Source organism: Polypterus senegalus, chromosome 10, assembly GCF_016835505.1.
Source record: "Polypterus senegalus isolate Bchr_013 chromosome 10, ASM1683550v1, whole genome shotgun sequence".
Taxonomy (NCBI): Eukaryota; Metazoa; Chordata; class Cladistia; order Polypteriformes; family Polypteridae; genus Polypterus; species Polypterus senegalus.
Genome location: NC_053163.1, coordinates 14,551,440 through 14,572,029, shown reverse-complemented (window position 1 = coordinate 14,572,029; position 20,590 = coordinate 14,551,440). Strand labels below are relative to the sequence as shown.

The following is a 20,590-nucleotide window of genomic DNA, read 5'->3' as shown; positions in this document are numbered from 1 at the left end:
AAACATGGACAAAGAAGTTTTCTTGCAATTCTATGTGAATCCGAAAGATCGCGCCTCACATTTGTAAAATAAACCAACATGTGACGAATTTTCAGAGATAACAGTTTTGAAAGACAGAGATATCAAAGACAGAGGTAATATTCGTGTTTATTCAAAAGCACAGCATGATTCGTCACAAACGGCAAATCGGGAAATGACTAGCGAGCGTGGCGAGCAGGGGGGCAGAGCCTCCTCCTCCTCCTCTTTGTAAAAGTAAAAAACCGTTATTTACTTGTGTCCCTCTTTCAGAGAATGCACTCAGTCGTGATGCATGTATAGGAATGCGTGAGATATGTGAATTAAGAGTTTCCTCTTACGCCTTTCCGTTTTAAGGCCTAATGGGGGAGGGGCGATTTATTTATTTTCATTTTGTCCCCAAAAATTCACATCTGTACTAAATGTCAATTCACCATAGACTACACACCCTGCCTGCGACCCTCCAGAATCTGACTTTGGTTTGGTTCGGTTGGTGTCCTAGGCCATTGGATACACCAAGAAAGTTGGTCACACGTGTTATCACCCAAACGCCATGTCTCTTCATCCACCAGACTCGTGGCAGATCCGCGCTGTTTCCCCCCCCCCCAATCCGATGACACTACCTATCTTAACTCCCAAAGCGTATTATTTAGAGTCTGCTTATCTGAGTATGACCTGACCTGGGGTTTGATTGGTCTTCTGTCCCGTGACCTCACACATCCATAACCTGATCAAAGAGGTAAGGGCTTAAAGAAGCCCCCTGGTGCAGACCTCCTCAAACTGGGATCTTGTCTGTTACCCCAACACTGCTTTTAACTTGAGTCCTCGCTCCATTATACATATCCTGGACATTTTTATATAAATATTGTTAGAAATAAAAGGCGGTGCAAGAAAAGTAGAATTAATTGTATTGTACTGGACTGACGTCGTGATCCAAGGCGACTTACAACACTTCAGAGATACAAGTGTTCATTTTATTATTTTTATTTTTTTAACTTGGAGCACAGACAGATGAAGTAGCTTACTCATGGTCACACAATGGGACTTAAACCCACCACCTTAGGCCACACTGCCTTTAAACGTCCAAACATATAATGCCTTTCATTTCTATCTGCCTGTCTGTCTGTCTGTCTTGAGCTTTAGGTAAAAGGCACTATATGAGGCTGATCTGTCTGGTAGATGTGAAAAGCACCATAGGAAACAGAAGGATACAAAAGGTAATGAAATGCACTATAAGAGCCCTGCGGTGGGCTGGCACCCTGCCCGGGGTTTGTTCCTGCCTTGCACCCTGTGCAGGCTGGGATTGGCTCCAGCAGACCCCCGTGACCCTGTAGCCCTGTAGACCCCGTGGCCCCCCCTGGCCAATCAGTCTAACAATAGTGCCTTTCTTGTCTGTCTACCTGAGCTTTAGGTAAAAAGGCGCTATATGGGATTGATCTGTCTGATGTGAAAAGCACCATTGAAATACGAGGATACAAATGGTAGCAAAATAGATAGGCAGATCTGTCTCTACCGAGTCTTAAATAATGAAAGGCACTACTGTATATATGATTGATCTATACAGTATGGACTAATCAAATAGTGCCATTCCTGTCTGTCTACCTATCTGTCTGTCTTCAGCCTTAGCGCTATATGAGAATGATCTGAGAAAAGCACCAAATGAAATATGAGGATACAATAGGCAACATAGTAGATAGGCAGATCTTTCTATCCTGAATCTTAAATAATGAAAGGCACTATACAAGATTGATCTATATGTACTAATCATATAGTGCGTTTCCTGTCTGTGCTGGCTGGGATTGGCTCCAGCAGACCCCCGCGATCCTGTGTTAGGATTTAGCGGGTTGTGCAATGACTGACTGACTGATGGACTATATAAGAGTGGCCAAGCAGTCTAACAATAGTGTGTTTCCTGTCTATCTACCTGAGCTTTAGGTAAAAAGGCGCTATATGAGATGGATCTGTCTGGTAGATGTGAAAAGCAACCTAGGAAATAGAAGGATACAAAAGGTAATGTAACAGATAGGCGGGTAAATCGATCCTGAGTCTTAAATAGTGAAAGGCACTATATAAGAGTGGCCTATCAGTCTAACAATCATATAGTGCCTTTCCTGTCTGTATGTCTGTCATGAGTCTTTATGAGATTGATCTGTGAAAAGCACCATATGAAATATGAGGATACAAAAGGCAACATAATAGATAGGCAGATCTGTCTGTCCCGAGTCTTAAATAATGAAGAGCATTTTATTTGATTGATCGATCTGTACTAATCCTATAGTGCCTTTCCTATCTATTACTTAGTAATTGGCTAAATAGATGTAATAAAATGCAGCATAGTTATGTTAGAAAGGCGCTGTATGTAACGTAAATAGATTGGCAGAGGTGAAAGGCAGCATATTAAAGGCCATCCATCCAATGAAAAGTAATTTATCGATGTAAAAGGAGCCATAGATGCATAGGAAAAAATATTCAAGGAGTAATAAAAGAAAATGTCAAATATAAAACGGTGCGTTGACTAACACTGCAGTAATAGGCAAGATAGTTTCCCAGATGAAAGGCGCTATATAAAATATTTCAAAGGCGGTGCGCAAAATGAAGGGAGAGACTAATAGAAACCCGCTATATGTGGATGGAAAAGAGCGCGAGGCATGGGCAGGTCGAGTCGGACACTTTCCCTGGAAAGTCTGAGGCTCAGAAATGGACACGTTTGTCTAAAATGAAGTCCGGAACTCCCGTTCGGTGTTAATACAAGTTTGTCAGAAGCCAATTAAGACGCCACTCACACACACACACACACACACATAAACACACACCCGCCCCTCTCCGTCCTCCTAAAGGGAGCCCACCTTGCGTCGCACGCTGTGTGTCCGCTCAATCGAGGCTCGTAACGGAGCGTCCAACTCCGCGACTTGACCTGCAGTGTGCCCGTTTATTGCCTGGCCGCACAATGGCGCTCTTTGTTGAATGAGTGACATTTTTCTCGCTGTTGTGTTGGGTAGCAGTGAGGAGGAGGAGGAGTGGGGTGGTCTTTGGGGAGGGGGGTTAGGGGAGTGATGTACAAAGCCTCATTGTAATACTCTGCTGGGGTGCTCTTGTCTGCGTAGAGTCGATCCATCTCACGCTCTCTCTGCGCACTACCCAACAAGATCCCCCAGCAGAAAACGGATGGAATCGAGCACCACCCATCCCGCTTGATACACAAACACGAATAAGAGGAGCTGAGGTTGTCCGCGGGGTTAGACATTTCAGTGCGAGGGAAAAAGAAATAGCAGAAGGCGTCACTGCAGTGGAGAAGAGCAAGTGCACGCCGCCGAACCGAGCGGAGCAGCGCACAAAATGGACAGAAGAGGAGCGGCGATCCCCGCTTAAGATGCGCTCAATAAATGCTCAGAGACGAACATCTAAATAGAAACTAGAGATACCGAACACACACACACACACGCCCACCCCCCTTCGCCGCTCACAGCGGACCGAAGTACAGAAAATCGCGAGAGAGAGAGAGAGAAGCCGCAGCAGCTCCGACTCCCCTGATCGCACCGAACCGGCGGCTTTTAAATGCGAACGCATATGAAGGCAAACAGTCGCACACCCTCAGCCCGATCGCAGCAATGCGGCGACTGAACGCGGTGCCGTTCCGCAGGGGAAGGTGGTCGCAATCATCGGAGACTACAAGGCGCAGCATCCAGCCGGGAAGAGGGAGGCTACGGCGGGGCGACCCATTCTTCAACGGACCCCCACTTTCCAGCTCGAGCATCTGAGGCCTCCAGTCAGGAAATGGGTAAGCTGTGTTCCACCGCGACCACCGCGCTCGTCTGTGTATTAAGACCGCCAGGCTCAAGGAGAGCTGCGTTAACGGCAGCCCGATTCCGAATTCTGGGGGGTTGGTGATGCAGGGCTTTTGATAAAACACACACTGCTGATTTATTTTCGGCCTGCCGGTGTAATGAACACGAGCGGCTGCTTTTTTATTATCATTTGTTTGGGAATGATCTGGGGGGATGTCTGCTTGTGTGTCCGTATCGTAGTCGGCTTCTGTCTTGCTGATATTATCCGTGGGAAAGTGCAAAGGACACGGTTTAGCTCACCCCATCTCTCTGCTAAAAGCTGGACGGGGGGGTTCACATAAATGGACGTCTGAAGGGAACAGTCCTTGTAGTTGGACGTCTGCAGGTTCTTCCGTCATTGCCATCGCCCGGCTTGCAATTTGATTGTGAACGGCATGAGCTGCTGAATCGCGCAGAACTCCGATTTTCTAACTAGGCGCTCTGATGCGCGCCTCTCCGTTGTTGTTGTTGCTGCTGCTGCTAAATGATGTGCGCGTGTGTGTGCGTGCGTGAGCTCCCGACCACCCCGCATTACTGTGTGTTCGGCGACCCTGGACCGTTTCCAGAGATTTTGCTCATCCGCTGTGGTTGCTGGACGATAACAGAAAAAGACTCCTAGAGAAAATCCGGGATTTCTGCTGATAGACAGTAAACACATCTCGGCACGCACGGCCGCAGCCGCGGAGGGCAAGGGAGAGAGGACAGTAGAAAGGGGATTTCGGGGAGAGCCGCATGGAATGTCACCGAGCACGGCGGCGTGTGTTGCGAGATTCTGGAAGGGAAATTAACCGTGCGGTTTTAATTAGTGGAAAACGTCACGTGGGGCAAAGCGTGCTGGCGGCAGCGGGGAAACGCGACTATCGGCGGGATGTCGTCGGAGTTTGCCATCAGCCTGTCATATAGTTCTATCTATCTATCTATCTATGAGGCCTTTCCTATCAATCTATGATATAATGCCTTTCACCTTTGTATATCAATTATATAGTGATTTTATCTTATTTATTACGTATTAATTAGCTGACGCCTTTGAAGTCTTAAGTCTTTACAACTGCACTACACTACATTAGATCTATCAATCTTATAGTGCTCTTCATATCTATTTATCCTGCATACTAAAATTCATATTTATCTATCAATCCTGCCTACTATACTAAAATTATCTATCCATTGATCCTGCCAACTATAGTACAGTGTACATCTGTCACTGTATTTTGTATAGCACCTTTCCAATCTATCTATCTATTACTTATTAATTGGCCGACTCCTTTATCCAAGGCGAATTATAATATTTGAAACAGAACTGGATCATTTTGTTTTCTTTCTCCATTTGGAGCCCAGGCAGGTGAAGTGACCTGATCATGGTCACACAGTCACACGGCCTTTTGGACTATGATATCCTCTGTATGTCTCCAATGATAACAGTTCCTGCTAGCGTTTTCTTATTTGTTCCCTGCACGCCTACATTCAGATTCCTCTGCTTGTCTAGCTGTCAGTAACACGCGTGGCTATGAAATCCTCAAGCTGTCCCTAGTAGTTCTCACTAGCTGGGCGGAGATTCGCCTGTAATGTCGCTAAGTGATCACAGATTTACTTAACATCCAACACTCTAATATATGAAGCCCAATGTGTGTTTGTGTGGTAATGCCGGTTCAGTCGGTGACCCCAAACTAGAAAGGAACAAAGGCGTAAATTTGGTGTCTTTTTCCTTTTTCAAATTGATAGGAAACGTTGTTCTGAGCTCAGATTTGCCTTCAATGCATCCCAGGACGGTGTGGGCGCCGAAAAATAACCGAGGAAGTCTTGTCGAGGATTAGGTGAAGCCAAACGACGGTCCTGCGGTGGGACTGGCGGGTAACAGCAGTCCGCCCTCATGTCCTTTTCATTGTCATTTGTATTTGACATCAAAGGAGACAGCTGAAGCCACATATGTGTCTGAATTAGTTTGGTGACCGAACAAGCGCTTGAGGATTTATTACTCGCAGTCGAGTGTAAGGAGAGTTCCTCGATCCAGGCTGGGCAGCGAGTTCTCATTTATCGAGAGCCGGCTTACGAACCAAAAGGCGGCGGACTTAAACCTCAATGCTGCTGCCGCCTCAGCTCTCGACCTTTCAAAAATCATTCGAAGCGTCAGGACACCAGTTTACATGACGCATGGGGGTCCAGTAGTGCGCCATTCAGGGGAATACCCTGCAGAGGGCGCTCTGCAGAATCACCGCCTGACTGCGTCTGCGCGAAAACATTAGAGGACGACCTCGCCTGCGTGGAAAGGGTCCATAATAATAATAGTAATAATAATCATCCGTTTACTTTATAAAGTGTAATTTCTTCAAAATAAATAAAAAACGTTAACTTCTAATGTTTGATTTATGAAATGGGGAAAGGCGCCATATAAATGCATTATTAACAAGATATATAAAGTCTTTCCTATTTAATATTAACCAATTTCCTTTTCCTTTATAGTAAAAAAAATAAATAACGTTTTATATAACACTTTTTCTGCATAATGATAGTATAATAAAAATAGTAATTACAAACTTTTTTCTAATAAACTGCCTTCCATAATTAATACATTAAATTTATTAAAAGCCTTTCTTCCATAATGATAATAATCTTTATTTATAATATACCTTTTATACAGCATTACTTTTACCAAGTGCCTTTCTTGCATTCAATAATAACAGAAAAAAATGTTTTATTTGAACGCTGCCCATATTTTATATATATATATATATATATATATATATATATATATATATATATATATATATATACACATATACATACACAGACTTTATTAATCCCAAGGGGAATTATAATAATGGTACATGTAACTTATGAAGTGCCTTTCTTTAATATTAATAACAACAGCACATTATACTGCCTTCCGAAATTACAGTACATTTATTAGGTTCCTTTCTTACATGATAGTGCTAATAATACATTTTATTTGTAAACTGCCTTTCCTGCAAAATATTTATTGAAATAATTTATGTAATTGTTGGGATTGGCTCCAGCAGACCCCCGTGACCCTGTGTTAGGATATAGCGGGTTGGAAAATGACTGACTGACTGACTAATAGTGATGGATAATAATAATAATAGCAATATTAATCTATTTCCTTCATAATAAAATCATATTTAACCCCTTTTCTACAAAATAGTGAGAAGAAAAAACTTTATTTATAAACTGTCTTTCATGTATGACAATACCTTTATGAAATAGAAAGAAGCAAAATACATTTTACTTAAACTTTCTTTAAATGTAACAATGCATGTCATGTATGAAGTCCATCCATCGATTATCCAACCCGCTATATCCGAACTACAGGGTCACGGGGGTCTGCTGGAGCCAATCCCAGCCAACACAGGGTGCAAGGCAGGAAACAAACCCCGGGCAGGGTGCCAGCCCACCGCAGTCATTTCTGAAGTGCCTCCCTTATTACTAATAATTCTTATTGTTCATCTTTTTCTCCGTGAGCAGTTGAACGTTGTCAGGACTTAATCGGGTTCTCCGTTCTATTTTACACTCACGTTATCTTTCCATGGTAATGTAACGCTGTGTAGTTTCCCCCGAGTTGCTAGAATATTACATTTATGAGCGCTGCGCCATATTGTTACTGTGACGTTCAAATGACATTTGCAGACGACATGGCCGTCTGTTTTTATTAATTGATTTTGAACAAATAATTCACAGCCAACAGTTAACGTTCGATTCATCCTTTGAACGTTTATTATTATGTTTCTCTATAAGACAATAACATGTGATGTAGAAACTGTTTTCCTGAATTTATTAAAAAAAAAATATTCAATCATAACAATCAATCGGACACGCACACCGAGTTTTATTAAATCAGGAAGCCCCTCAAAGTCACGCTGTGAGTGAAAAGCCCACCTGTGTTGCTGGTGTCCCCGCATTCTAAATGTTTGCTCTCTCGGCGCTTCGGCAACAGAATGAGACCCCAGACAGACGTCTTTCTGAAGCACCACAATTCAAACTTGCAGCATGATGATGATGATGATGATGATGATGTCTTCCTGTCGCTCGGATCAAACGTCTCATTCTTGGATCGCCATCACAGTTTTTTGTAGGTTCTCTCCGAGCTCGTCCCTTGTTATTTTTTGTAGGCCATTCAGCAGGCTCCTGTAATTAAACACGAGTTTTACACTTTGAAATTGATTCTGTTCACTCGGATGTCTTTCAATTACGATAATTAAGCACTGGTGCAGCCGGCACAGTTTCTAAATGGACATCACATTTAAAGGAGCCCTTTTTCTGTCCCTCATCCGAAACGCCTCGCCCAACGAGGGAGCTGCAACCTGATCAGATAAATGAATGGCATTAATCAGGCCATTATGTCCCACACACACTCAGTGCAGTTAATCATAAATTAACAAAGGCGGCTGCCATATAACGACTCAAGTTCGCCCCTCCGCGTCCCTCTCTCACTCTCAGCAACAACGCCAACCCAAAACAGAAGCTGCGCTTAACCCTTTGCTATTTCTTGTTATTAATGGCCACGCACTGTGGATCCTGTAATGAAGACACGTGATACCCTCACGCGGGTCGGCGTGTCTTCAGGGAGCATGCGCGTTTTTCGGTCAGTACAAAAACTTTACTATTTGGCAAACGTTACGTGAGAACGTTGCATATTGAATTGTCTGTAACTTCAGGAAAATGTTAAAAAAATGTTATTTTTAACAAAGCTGTGTCGTAACCGTTAATTAACGTTAGTCTAATATGATGTGTTATGTGGGAATTAAATGCTTCCTTTCAAATTAATCTTCCATTTATTACATGCCTTTCTTACATAATGATGCTAATATAATGCATGTATTGTATTTGTCATTCCAACAGAGAGCATGTTGTAGACATTTGTAACAATTAAATGCATTGCTACAAATGTTTGTAATGTGCCACTTGCTGTAAAGAGAAATTAAATGCATGTGTCTCTGTTATATGCCATTTGGTATGGGATTTGTAAAAACAGTGTTAATGTTTTTTGGTACACCTTCTGTTGGAATGAGAAATGCAATGAATTCATTTCTGTTTTATGCTAGTTGGTATGGGATTTGTAAAAGCAGTGTTAATGTTTTTGGTATGCCGTCTGTTGGAATGAGAAACTTAATTGATTAATTTCTGTTTTATGTTATTTGCTATGGGATTTTTAAAAGCAGTGCTAATGTTTGTGGTGCGCCATCTGTTGGAATGAGAAACACAATGTATATGTGTCTGTTCTATGCCATTTGGTATGGGATTCGTAAAAGCAGTGTGTGGTAATAATCAAGCCTTGACACGTTAAGCGTGGTTCAGCCTCCTGTATATTTGGAAAGTGTCTGAAAATGTGAAAATTTGTTGAGAAAGGTCTTTACAGACAAGACTTCAAAACAGAACTGAGGTTATGGTACAGACAAGGTTGGAAGGGAGAGGGGAAGAGATGTCTTTCGGGGTATGGAACCAGAAGTGATGTCGCAGGGCCCAGGCAGAATTTCCTACATTTTGGTCTGCGTTGAAGGAGAAAGGATCCGTGCCCTCTGCCAACCCCTGGTCCGATTGGGAAATTTACCTTCTTTTGAGATCTTGTGTGATAAGTGTCAATGTTTGTGGTGTACCATCTGTTAGAATGAAAAATGCAAAACATTTTATTATAGCAAATGTTTGTGATGCACCATCTGTTGTAATGACAGAGAAATAGTCAGCTAGACAGATACACAAGATGCTTTTTATCTTATTAAGGTGGATAAAATAATACATTTTATTTTATATAGCTGCCATAACAAACTCCACAAACTAAACAAAAGAAAATCGAGACCATGGCTGAAGTCTTCCTTGAAACACAACCTCACGATCCTTTGCTGTGAGCCACCAAGACTGGGGTTCCAAAGATTTTGATTGCCAGAAGAGGGAGACCTGGGGGGATTGAGCGGGTGATTAGCCCCCACCGTTTACACGGAATTTTCGTTTAGGCGTCGGCCCGTTTTCGTTTTGCTTTGATCACCTGTGCCGGTCCCTTGACCCCCTACTAGCGTTCCTCCCTCACGCGTTTGCACGAGTCGGGCCGCATGTGCGGCATAACGTGTGGGAAAGTAGAAACCCTTCACGCGACGTTTCCGTCTGCCCCATTAAGGTGTGCTGACACCACCGGGCCGTGCGGTGCGTCTCTTCGCAAGTCAAATCCTCCCCATTCACGGTTTACCTTGCGCTTTTGTTCTCTTCTTAATTTGTGCTTTGTCTGATTTCTGTGGCAATGGAGGACTTTTAATGTGAAAGGAATTCTACCCGGGAATGACAGCCGATCATTTGACGTTGGTCTTGTTTGACGTTTGTGACTCATTGAAGGATTTCTTTCTCTTTTTCCGACCCTCTCTTCGCTCCTTCCATCTCGAGACTTTTGTGGTAATTTCTCAGGGTTCGTGTAGGAAGGCATCGTGATGTTTAGTAAGTGAATTAAGTTTCCAGCATTAAAACGTTGTTGATATTCTATCCAGTGCCTATACACAGTATTCATTCACCCCTTGGAAGTTTTTATTTTTATGTATTATTATTTATTACATTTTCTTGTTATTCGAATTGGATCCTGGTGGATTGAATTTGTGGCAATCAAAGACTCTTTACTGTCAAAGTAGCAACAGATCCCTGCGAAGTGATGTATTAGCCGATCTGAAGCCCTAAATAACTGATCGCAGAAGTATGGACCCCGTTCAAGTCGGCGTTTAGTAGTTGCACCTTTTGAAGAAGAAGATGACATTTCATTTATATTGCGCTTTAGGTGTTCATGGGTTGCACTTCTGCCCCCACTATGTAGCGACCACCTGGATGATGCGACTTTGCCGCCATGACAGGCAGCCTTGAGTTCTGTGCGTTCAGGTGTCTGTTATCTTTGCACCTCTGCACGCTGCCATTTGTCCCCTTTTGTAAAACTGTTCAGGTTCTGCCAGGGGCTGGTCCGTTGTTCGTGAGTGAAGAGCCAGTTTTCAATTCCACCACCAACTCTCCGTTAGAATGAGATCTGCACTCTGACTTGGTCGGCCACTGCTATTTTAGAAGCCATTTCACTGTAGCTTTGTCTTCATGTTTGCGGTCACTGGCCCCTTCAAGGTTCTGCTGCAGAGATGGCATCCCTACAACGTGAGGCTGCCACCATCTTTGCTACATGACAAAATCTTCTCCCAAGGCGGCGCTGGTATCTTACAGACTGCATCAGTTTCACCTCTGGGATTTATTTTTTCTCCGTATTTTACGACCTTTGTTTTACCTGCCAGAGCCTGCTGCAGACAAGCATCCTCACATCCTCTCCTTCACAATGGAGATGACGTGTTTTTGATGATGTGCCTACATTATTGGATTAAAGACCAGAAGTCCACATGACCGTCACCCTCCAGTCTTCCCATGAGAACCCTGAATACAATGAGGACCGATTGGTGTCGTTTATGTTAGGTAGAATGCCTAGAAGGGTGGGAAGCCGCCTATCCAGCAGCTCCGTGTCCGACTTTATTTTTCTACCTTTTTCTCCATTTTACCGAATACCACTTTCTTTTATGTGGACTCGTTCCCTAGACACTTTTTACTAATTTTGTGAATTTCCCCTTGGAATTAATAAAGTATCTATCTACCTAGAGGGGCCTGGGTGGTCTCATGGCCTCCAAACCCCTGCTGATTTTAATTTTTCTCCAGCTGTCTGGAGTTTTGTTTTTTCTGTCCTCCCTGGCCATTGGACCTTTACTTTTATCCATCCATCCATCCATCCAACCATTTTCCAACCCGCTGAATCCGAATACAGGGTCACGGGGGGTCTGCTGGAGCCAATCCCAGCCAACACAGGGCACAAGGCAGGAAACACACCCCGGGCAGGGTGCCAGCCCACCGCAGGGCGCACACACACACCCAGGGACTCAGGTCTCCTAACTGCGAGGCAACAGCGCTACCCACTGTGCCACTGTGCCGCCCATGAACCTTACTTTTATTCTATGTTAATTAGTGTTCTCTTATTTTAATTCTTATTTGTTTCCTCTTTTCTTCATCATGTAAAGCACTTTGAGATACATTATTTGTATGAAAATGTGTTGTAGAAATAAATGTCGTTGTTTATCCTGATGGACTGCAGGCTCAGTTTTGGTCTTGTTGTTGTGTTTGCAGCCATTCCTGTGTAGCTTGCTTTGGGTTGTTCTCCCTACCCTCTTTCAAATTTATTGCGTGTGGGGCGCAGCGTTTTGCTCTTAATCGTGCGAGAAGATTTTTTTTTTTTTTTAAAACGGTGACAAGTCATGCCAAGGGAGGAATTGACTGCTTGCCAGTTCACGTTGACGTGTAAAGGTGAGAATAAAAACGTGTTTTTAACTCCAATGGTGTTATCTTGACTTGTCGCCTCATTGACGTCGTGTCTGTTTAGCGATCACACAGTTCCCGAATGATACTGAACCGTGTCATGGTCCCCGTCTTCCAGATGGGCCAGGCTTCTTGACCACTCGGATCTGCTGATGAATGGCATCAAGTGATCCCACCTCTATGTGGCATCAGATCTCAATCCAGAATGTTCTCATGAATACTCAGTGGGTCAGCATCTATACCTATGGAGTCACTTGTGAGGTCCTGTGCTCCTTCTTGACCACTTTGATCTGCTGATGGATGTCGCCATACCACCTCTATGTAACATCAGATCTCAATTCAGACTGCACTTATGTATAGTCACTGTGCCAACACCTGAATGTATGGAGACACTTATGAGGTGCTATACTCCTTGAAGATCTGCTGATGAATGGCATCACATCTCAATCCAGGCTGTTCTCCTGTCACCTCATTGACGTCATGTCTGTGTAGCGATCACACGGTTCCCGAATGCTACTGAACCGTGTCATGGTCCCTGTCTCCCAGATGGGCCAGGGTACGGTACGGTTTGGCCGGCACGGAGCGATCACACTAGTCAAATGAACTAGACTGTGAGGGGGGTTACTTGCAAACTAACAATCTCGGGCACAGAACGAATTGCCAGTGGGAGTAGAACCTCGGACCCTCCTGTATGCTTACTGCCAGGATCTCCTGCACATTTATCCCCTGCAAAGTTGTGACTGGTGAAGAACAGTTGTTGCCTGCCCAGTCTCTCCGATCTTAACCACTGCAGCTTGTCACTCCTTCAGAGTTCCCCCAAAGTTTGTCGATGGCCTCCCTCGCAAGTCGTCGTCTTCTTTTATGATTACTAAGCTTTTGTTCTACCACATTTCCATGCTCTGCCACTACTAGAAATCAAAATTCCAGCCCCAATAATTTGTGAGTTACAGCTGGTTGCTGTGCTGTGTGTGCTTGGCAGGCAGCAGATGCCCCAGCTGTCATTTGCCGTCTTTTTTTCCCCATCACGTAATCAGCTTGTGCAGTTTGCTTCACGCTCAGAAGATGTTGTTGCTCCTCTCTTTCTCTCTCTCTCTCTCTCTCTCTCTCTCTCTCTCTCTCTTTCCATTTCTTCCCGATTTGATTTAACCGGATATTCAGGGAATTGGATATGTTCTTGTCTCCATCCCCTGTCTTGTGCTTTGCAATCCCCTCATGGTGTAGGTTAGCCCACCACATTCAGGTCCATTCATAAGAAAATCTCAACAGAAACCCCAGGCAGATGACCTCCATTGAACCAGTCATGTGATGTCTAAAGCTAGTGGGCTGCACCAGTTGTCCCCATTAAAGCGGGGTGAATGTTTCAATAAAGCATTATTTTGTGATTTTTATATTTGTCATTTTATCTAAAGAACTTGGCAGAGATCTGATTTTACTTTGCCAATAAAGAGTCTTATTCTGTTGATGTCAAAAAGTCAAATGAAATCCACTGGGGGCTTCCATGTTGCGTGAAAACTCACAACCGCGGGGGGTGAGCACTTTTTGTAGGCGCCGCTTATACTGCAGCGTGTTTATCTTATTTTAATATTCATAAACGTTCTTGAATATTCGTAAGTCTGTTCAAGAAGGTGGCGTCACACTTTTGTTGCAGGTTACAAATCATAAAATGAAATAAGAACACGAGTGCCTTGCTAATGCCAATGTGATTGTACTGAGGAGTCGTTGCTGCTGCTCCGTTTAGTGGGACTGAAAGGGAAAGTCGAGTTTCACTTGGGTAGTTGCATAAGCTCTGTGCGAACTGAAATATCGCTTCCCACTCAAATGCCCCCATGCTGATTTTTCTCTGGCGCCCACCCCTGGTTCCATAACTTTGTAAAGATTTTTAGACCAGTGAGCCACAGTGCCTTCTGGAGCCACCCAAGCTTTCTGTCATATCAAACTTCAGATGGCAATGCTCTCCAAGAGGGGTCTACTGCAGCCCACACTAGGATTGATATGGGCCACGTAATGCCCACAAGGTTGAGGAAATGCCCTTTTGAGTCAGCTAACCCTCCCACAACCCTAATCTTAACCACTGTGTCACCGGGCACCTGATGGGCATTTTGCGACTGACCTCCTAGGTACTGTGGGCTTCAGTTAACACTTGGCGTTAACACTTGTTGCGCTCTTTGTAGCATCCATTCCACCAAGATGGCTCTTATCTTTGTTGACATGTTTCAGCAGGCTGGAGCTACTAAGATGTCATCTGTCTTCATCCTGCTAAATTTCTCCTCTGCTTTCAACAGGTGAACCACCCCATTCCCCTTCCCACCCTCTCTGACCTTGGCATCACTGGGACTGCCCTCAGGTGTTTTGAGTTCTATCACTTGGGCAGATCCTATTGTCATGGTTGCACCAGGCCATCACTGAGGTGTCCTAAGCATCGATGCTGGACCCAGTCCTCCTCTTCCTTCTCCTGTACATCTTCCTCACTAGACCCCATCGTGCAGTCCCATGGTTTCTCATCCATGCCATGCTGATCTGCCGCTGTACTTGTCTTGAATCTCTGTATGTCTCTGTGATATTGCATCTTGGATGAAGGAACACCATCTCCAGCTGAGTCCGGAAAAGATGGATCTTCTTGCTCTCCCAACTCATCCGTGTGTTCAGCACACCATCTCTGTTCAGCTTTGTTCATTACCGCCGGCACCCACCACGTCCAAACACAGGACTTGTGAGGTCCTTCTTAACTATGCAGGTCTAGTGATGTATGACATCTAATGATGCCACCTTTCTGTGCCATCAGATCTCGATCCAGAATGTTCTCATGTGTAATCAATGGGTCGGCACCTAAACAAATGGAGGCCCTTGTGAGGCCTTCTGCACCTCCTTGACCATTGAGGTCTGCTGATGAATGGCATCAAGTGATCCGACCTCTGTAGCATCAGATCTCAATCCAGAATGTTCTCATGTATACTCTGTGGGTCAGTATCTATACCTATGGAGCCACTTGTGAGGTTCTGTGCTCCTCCTTGACCACTTTGATCTGCTGATGAATGTCACCATACCACCTCTATGTAACATCAGATCTAAATTCAGGCTGCACTCATGTATAGTCAATGTGTCAACACCTGGATGTATGGAGACACTTATGAGGTCCTATACTCCTTGAAGATCTGCTGATGAATGGCATCAGATCTCAATCCAGGCTGTTCTCCTGTATGTTCAATGGGTCAGCATCTAGACTTATGAAGGCACTTTTGAGGTCCTATGCCCTTTTTTGAGCACTTGGGTCTACTAATGAATTGCATCTGGTAATGCCACCTGTACGTGGCAACAGATTGCAGTCCTGGGAGTTCTCATGTGTATCAGCACCTGTACTTATGAAGACACTTGGGAGGTCCCATGCTCCTTCTTGACCACTCAGGTCTGCAGATGAATGCCATCTGGTAATTCCACCTCTATGTGGCATTAAATCTCAATCCAGGCTGTTTTCATACAGTATATTCTCAATAGGTCTGCACCTATACTTATGGATACCCTTGGGAGGTCCATGCTCCTTCTTAACCCCACAGGTCTGCTGATGGATGACATCTGTTTAAAGCCACTTTTCTATGCCATAAGAGCTTAATTCAGACTGTTCTCCTGCTTAGTTAATGTGTCAACACCTGTACCTATGGAGACGCTTGTGAGGTCTTATGTTCCTCCTTGACCACTCAGGTCTGCAGATGAATGGCATCTGGTGATGCCACCAGAAAGTTTCCTCAGATCTCAGATGAGACTGTTCTCATTTTGTAGGTCCTAGTTAGTGCAACGGGCTGCCCACCTCCTTTTAGAATTCTGAGTCCCTCAACATGTTTAAGAAGCGTTTGAGGACTGTGTTATGCATTTCTGTTGAGCTGATGTTGGATGTTAAGTTTTGCCATCTATGGAATTGCAACTCGCTTACGGTTTGTTTTGAGGTGTTCGCTTGTTTTGATCGATTTTTATTATCGACCTTATCCTGCCACACTTGGTCCCAAACAGTCCCCCAGAGCAACGTTTACTCGGTTACATTGACCTCTTCTGTAAATCAGTTTGGATAAAAGTGTCTGTTCATTGGTCCAATGTAGGCCATATGTACCATTTCTACAGGACAAATTTGGTGCTCCAAACCCCCATATCACCCCGGGCAAGCGGGTCCTCTGAGTCCACTGGGTTTCGTGAACCTCACAAGGTGTTTACACCTACAGCTAATCCACGGCAGGTCCTCTAGGCTACCAGACAGATGATTTCCCCCATCCGTAGTGGCACCCTTTACCCAGTGCCAGCTGCCAAAGCAGATTTTATCCTCCCATTATAAATCCTGAGGAAAGACCAGTGTTCTCCTTGGACTTCATTATTGCTTTTCTGCTCCATCAGTTTCTAGTGAGCTGACCCACCCGTCCCATACCCACGTTAAGTTGTTAAATGCCTTTTATTGTGAATTTCTATGAAGGAAACCATTCCATGTGCAGTTCGTACGAAATATGCCCACATTATCTGTTATTTGCAATTCTGTGTGCCACAAAATGGCCATTCACGTTGTAAACACCCTAAAGACTGAGATGAATTGCACAGTTGGATTCTGGGTTTTTTTTGTGCTGCCCTGGCTCTCCTCCTTTATTGTGCCGCACCACCGGAAGCTGGTGGGAGGTGGTGGTGGGCGATGGCGCTCTCGCTCTTGGTATCGTCTTTCAGTCCTGCTAATTTCCTCCACATGCTTACCGTTGTATAACTCGATGGAAGGAGACTCACGAGGGCAGGTCGCTGTTTAGCAATACGAGCTATCGATTTTTATTTTTTTATTATTTTTCCTGACCCGCAAAGGTTTTGATTTCTACTTCAGGGGGTCTTGGTCTCAGCTTCCAGTTACTTTTTATTTATTTATTTATTTATTTATTTTAACTCCCACTCTGCAAGGCTGTTGGCGGGTCAAGTGGGCTGCATATTTTTAGGATGACTCTGTGGTAAAACTGCAGCATTTTGCTGTGGAGTTCGGGTGGCCTCACGGTCTTAACAGCAAGTGGTCTCCATGTCCAGAACAATTCCTTAAGGCCTCCGAGGGGGTGGGAATCAAAAAATAAATTGTAGAGGAAGGAAGGCTGGTTATAAATAGAGCGCAGGATATGAAAGTCGAAGTAAGGGCAAGCAGGGGTTGATGTGGCCTTAGGGATAGCATGTCAGACACGTGGAGCTCAATTGAAACTCCTGCTCGTCTTCCTCCTCCTCCTCCTCCTCCCTCCTTCCTAATAACTCGGCTACTTCACAGGGCACCCATATGTTTCTCTCACCCCCTTTCTCATCTGAGCGCGTCAGTTAAGAATACGTTGGCGGGGACTCCGGGCTCCTTCTGCCAAGATCGACAGGCTTGCGTTCTCTTTGTGTACAGAGCCACTCGTGATGTCACGGCTTACATAACCACTGATGCAAGGCAACCTGTGGGCATCTCTTGCTGCGCGGTCCTGTCTCCTTCAATGCCGGGCTTTGTCTGAGACGAGTGGCGCTGCGGCCGTCCGCCTGGTCACATCGGGGTGTGTGTGTGTGTGTGAGTGTTGGTGGGCAGCCTACTTGAGTGACTAACTCACCTTTTTAAATCTCTGAAAGCAGCAGAGATGGTGTTGACGGTCCCTCAGAGCGAGCCTTCTGTCCTGATTTGGCCTTCCAGTAGGAATTTTTTTTTTTTAAAGAAACAACATGACTTGCAAACTGTGACATGGGGAGAGACAAAGACAAAGTTAAGGTGTCTGGTGATGCCAATCCTATAAACTGACAGGGCAGAAAGGGAACAGTCCTAAAGGGGACAAGCAGAAGAGCAAAATTGTAGGAAGCAGCAATAGATAGAAATAGGAGGAGAAGGAGGAAATGCAAGGAACACAAGAGAAAGAGCAAAGTCTTGAAGGTATGGAGGAAATTATGAGGGCAGGAAAAGAAGGAAATGCTGTTAAGATCCAGAAAAAAAAAGGCATTTGGGATAAGAACATGCATAGTAAGAACAAAGTCCTAAAGGTATGGAGGAAAGCTTCTAGATACGGGCAGAAATAAAGGGTGGTCCAGATCTAATTATGCAGATCTAGATCGCCTGGATGACTTTGATTTATGCGGGGACGATTCCAGTTCAGCGCGAAGACGATTCTTCATGTAGTCAGTTCGCACACTTCTCGATGGTCCAGGATTTTTCTATGTAATCAACTTAAGTTATAACGTAATGAAAATTGCATAGTTAGATCTGGACCACCCTATAGAAGTCTTAGGCTGGCTTTATACTTCACGTGATGCAGCACAAGCGGCACACTGTTTATACCTGCACACGTACTTTATGTAAATCTGCAAGATTCCACCAGTTGGCGTTGCGAGATATCATCACGGTAAGAAAACAACATTCGGCTTCATTAAATTCCCAGGACAGCTTGCCCACAAGATCTCCTGAAAAGGAGAGAGGTTGAGAGATTAGGAGCCAGCACTGATACCCACCACGTGACAAACCACCTCAGGATCCCAGATTAGGACCCGAGTGCTGCCATGCAATGGGTGGCACCTCCGCACCACACGAGTTCAGATGTAATGGAGCAGTGGGAGTTTTTTTTTTTTTTTTGTCATGGTGGGTGGAGTGCCAGCCCTGCCACCAACCCCCTTGCAGGGCTGGATGCGGATTAGTGTCATACCCAGAATGGAGCAACGGCAGGTGAAGGGGCCCAACGGAGTGGAGTCACTTTTGACGTTTTATGGGATGGTTTGTACCGGCAACCTTCCAATTGCCAGTGCAGATCCCTAGCCTCGCCACTCTACTCTGAAAAGTATGGATGTTGAGTGATTACAGCCATCAATTCAGGGATGTGGCCATTCCAGCGAGCATCGGGGGCGAGGAAGAAACATTCCCTGGAAGGGGCATCAGCTTATCACAAGGGGCCTCATGTATAAACGGTGCATACGCACAGAAATGTTGGGTAAGAACGTTTCCATGTTCAAATCGCATGTATAAAACCTACACTTGGCGTAAAGCCACGCACTTTTCCACGGTACCTCATGTCTTGTCGTACGCAAGTTCTCCGCTCGGTTTTGCAGACTGGCGGCACCCAGCGTCAAAGCAGTGCTACTGTTCCTGTGTGGTTACTCATTATTTTCATGACGCGGCTTTATAAATACACAGAAACTAACCGCATATTGTTTATTAGTGTAATGCATCTGATTGTAATTAACTTGTAACAATATAATGGTCCAGGGAACAGCCATAGTATTCCAAATACCATAACTGCTTTAGCGTTGTTACTCTCACATCTTCTTCTTCTTCTTCTTTCAGCTCCTCCCGTTAGGAGTTGCCACAGCGGATCATCTTTTTCCATATTACTCTCACTGCACCACTCGGAGTATTTATATCACTGTATCTGAGTGTGAATCACAGCAGCAGCTGATCGGAAAGAGAATTATCGATATACAGCTTCAAGGACACGCTGTCTCAGCCACTGCAAAACGTTTTAAAGCCTTTCCTGTACGGACCTCGCGGTTCAGAAACAGTTTAATCCCAAGAACTTTAAATGCACTCAATCAATTGCTCCTTGTAGAACTGTTTGTACTTATAAGTACAATCACCTCACTGTAAACTTGCACTACAGTTATAATATCTCACAACCTGAGCCACTTTATAAAGCGTATTTACATATGATGACGATATCATTTTAAGGTGAAATGCAGCAAAATATGTTTGTTAAATTATACAGATAAAACTTTAACTTCATTTAAATAATCTATATTCTTCACTGGGAGTATCGTGAAGGATAGAATAATTAAACATGTACTACGAAGATATTTCAATGTTCTTTAAACGTTTTGAAGAATCGGCGCTAAGCTTACAGATGGCTTAACGTCTATTACAGAGCTGATTGTATGGCGATCGGTTACTTGGGAAAGAAAAGCAAGGACTCTTGGGCGGCTACGCCAATATATATTGAATATAAAACAGAAAGAGAAAATAACAACACAGCTAAAAACGCAGCGACAAATTCGACAAAAGTTAAATGCTTGTGTCATGAGCACGAGGCGGCTATGCAGCCATCCACGTGCATAAGCTACCTTACTGACGGCGGCGAAGGAGCCACCGATTCTTCCTCTGCCCAGTGCCACCACAAGCCTAGAGCCGCCCTGAGTACTGCTGCAATAAATTATTTCATCAAGTGAAACACATGTTTAATAACGTGCTTTAACTCCTATCATCATGAAAATGACATCACGTATACATCTCAGTATTTTAGTTATTCAGAGAGCTGTAATATCACGAATGTAATGGACTCTGTGTCCAGTTGGAGGAAGAGAGCCAGTTTAAGAAGCAAGTAGTGATTCACACACATAGAGCACATACGAGTAGAAGATCAAATACAAAACAAAGCATTTAACGTGCTACTTTAATTACGATGTGATTTGAGAAACTGGTTAATTAA

The 20,590-nt window shown here is 44.3% G+C and overlaps 1 protein-coding gene across 2 annotated transcripts in view; it reads left to right on the top strand.

Moving 5' to 3' along the window:
- The first annotated feature begins 3,187 nt into the window (after positions 1–3,187).
- mgat3b (beta-1,4-mannosyl-glycoprotein 4-beta-N-acetylglucosaminyltransferase b) overlaps positions 3,188–20,590 on the top strand; it is a 125,136-nt gene continuing 107,733 nt past the window's right edge. Inside the window, exon 1 of one of the 2 annotated variants that reach the window (XM_039765281.1) lies at positions 3,188–3,793. Coding sequence is in view for 1 of the 2 variants with exons in the window: in XM_039765279.1 (XP_039621213.1) it covers positions 8,375–8,436 (62 nt within the window). In the remaining variant the exon portion in view is untranslated. Of the gene's footprint in view, positions 3,794–8,253; positions 8,437–20,590 lie in introns of those variants that run through there. The other variant, XM_039765279.1, reaches the window with a different exon arrangement.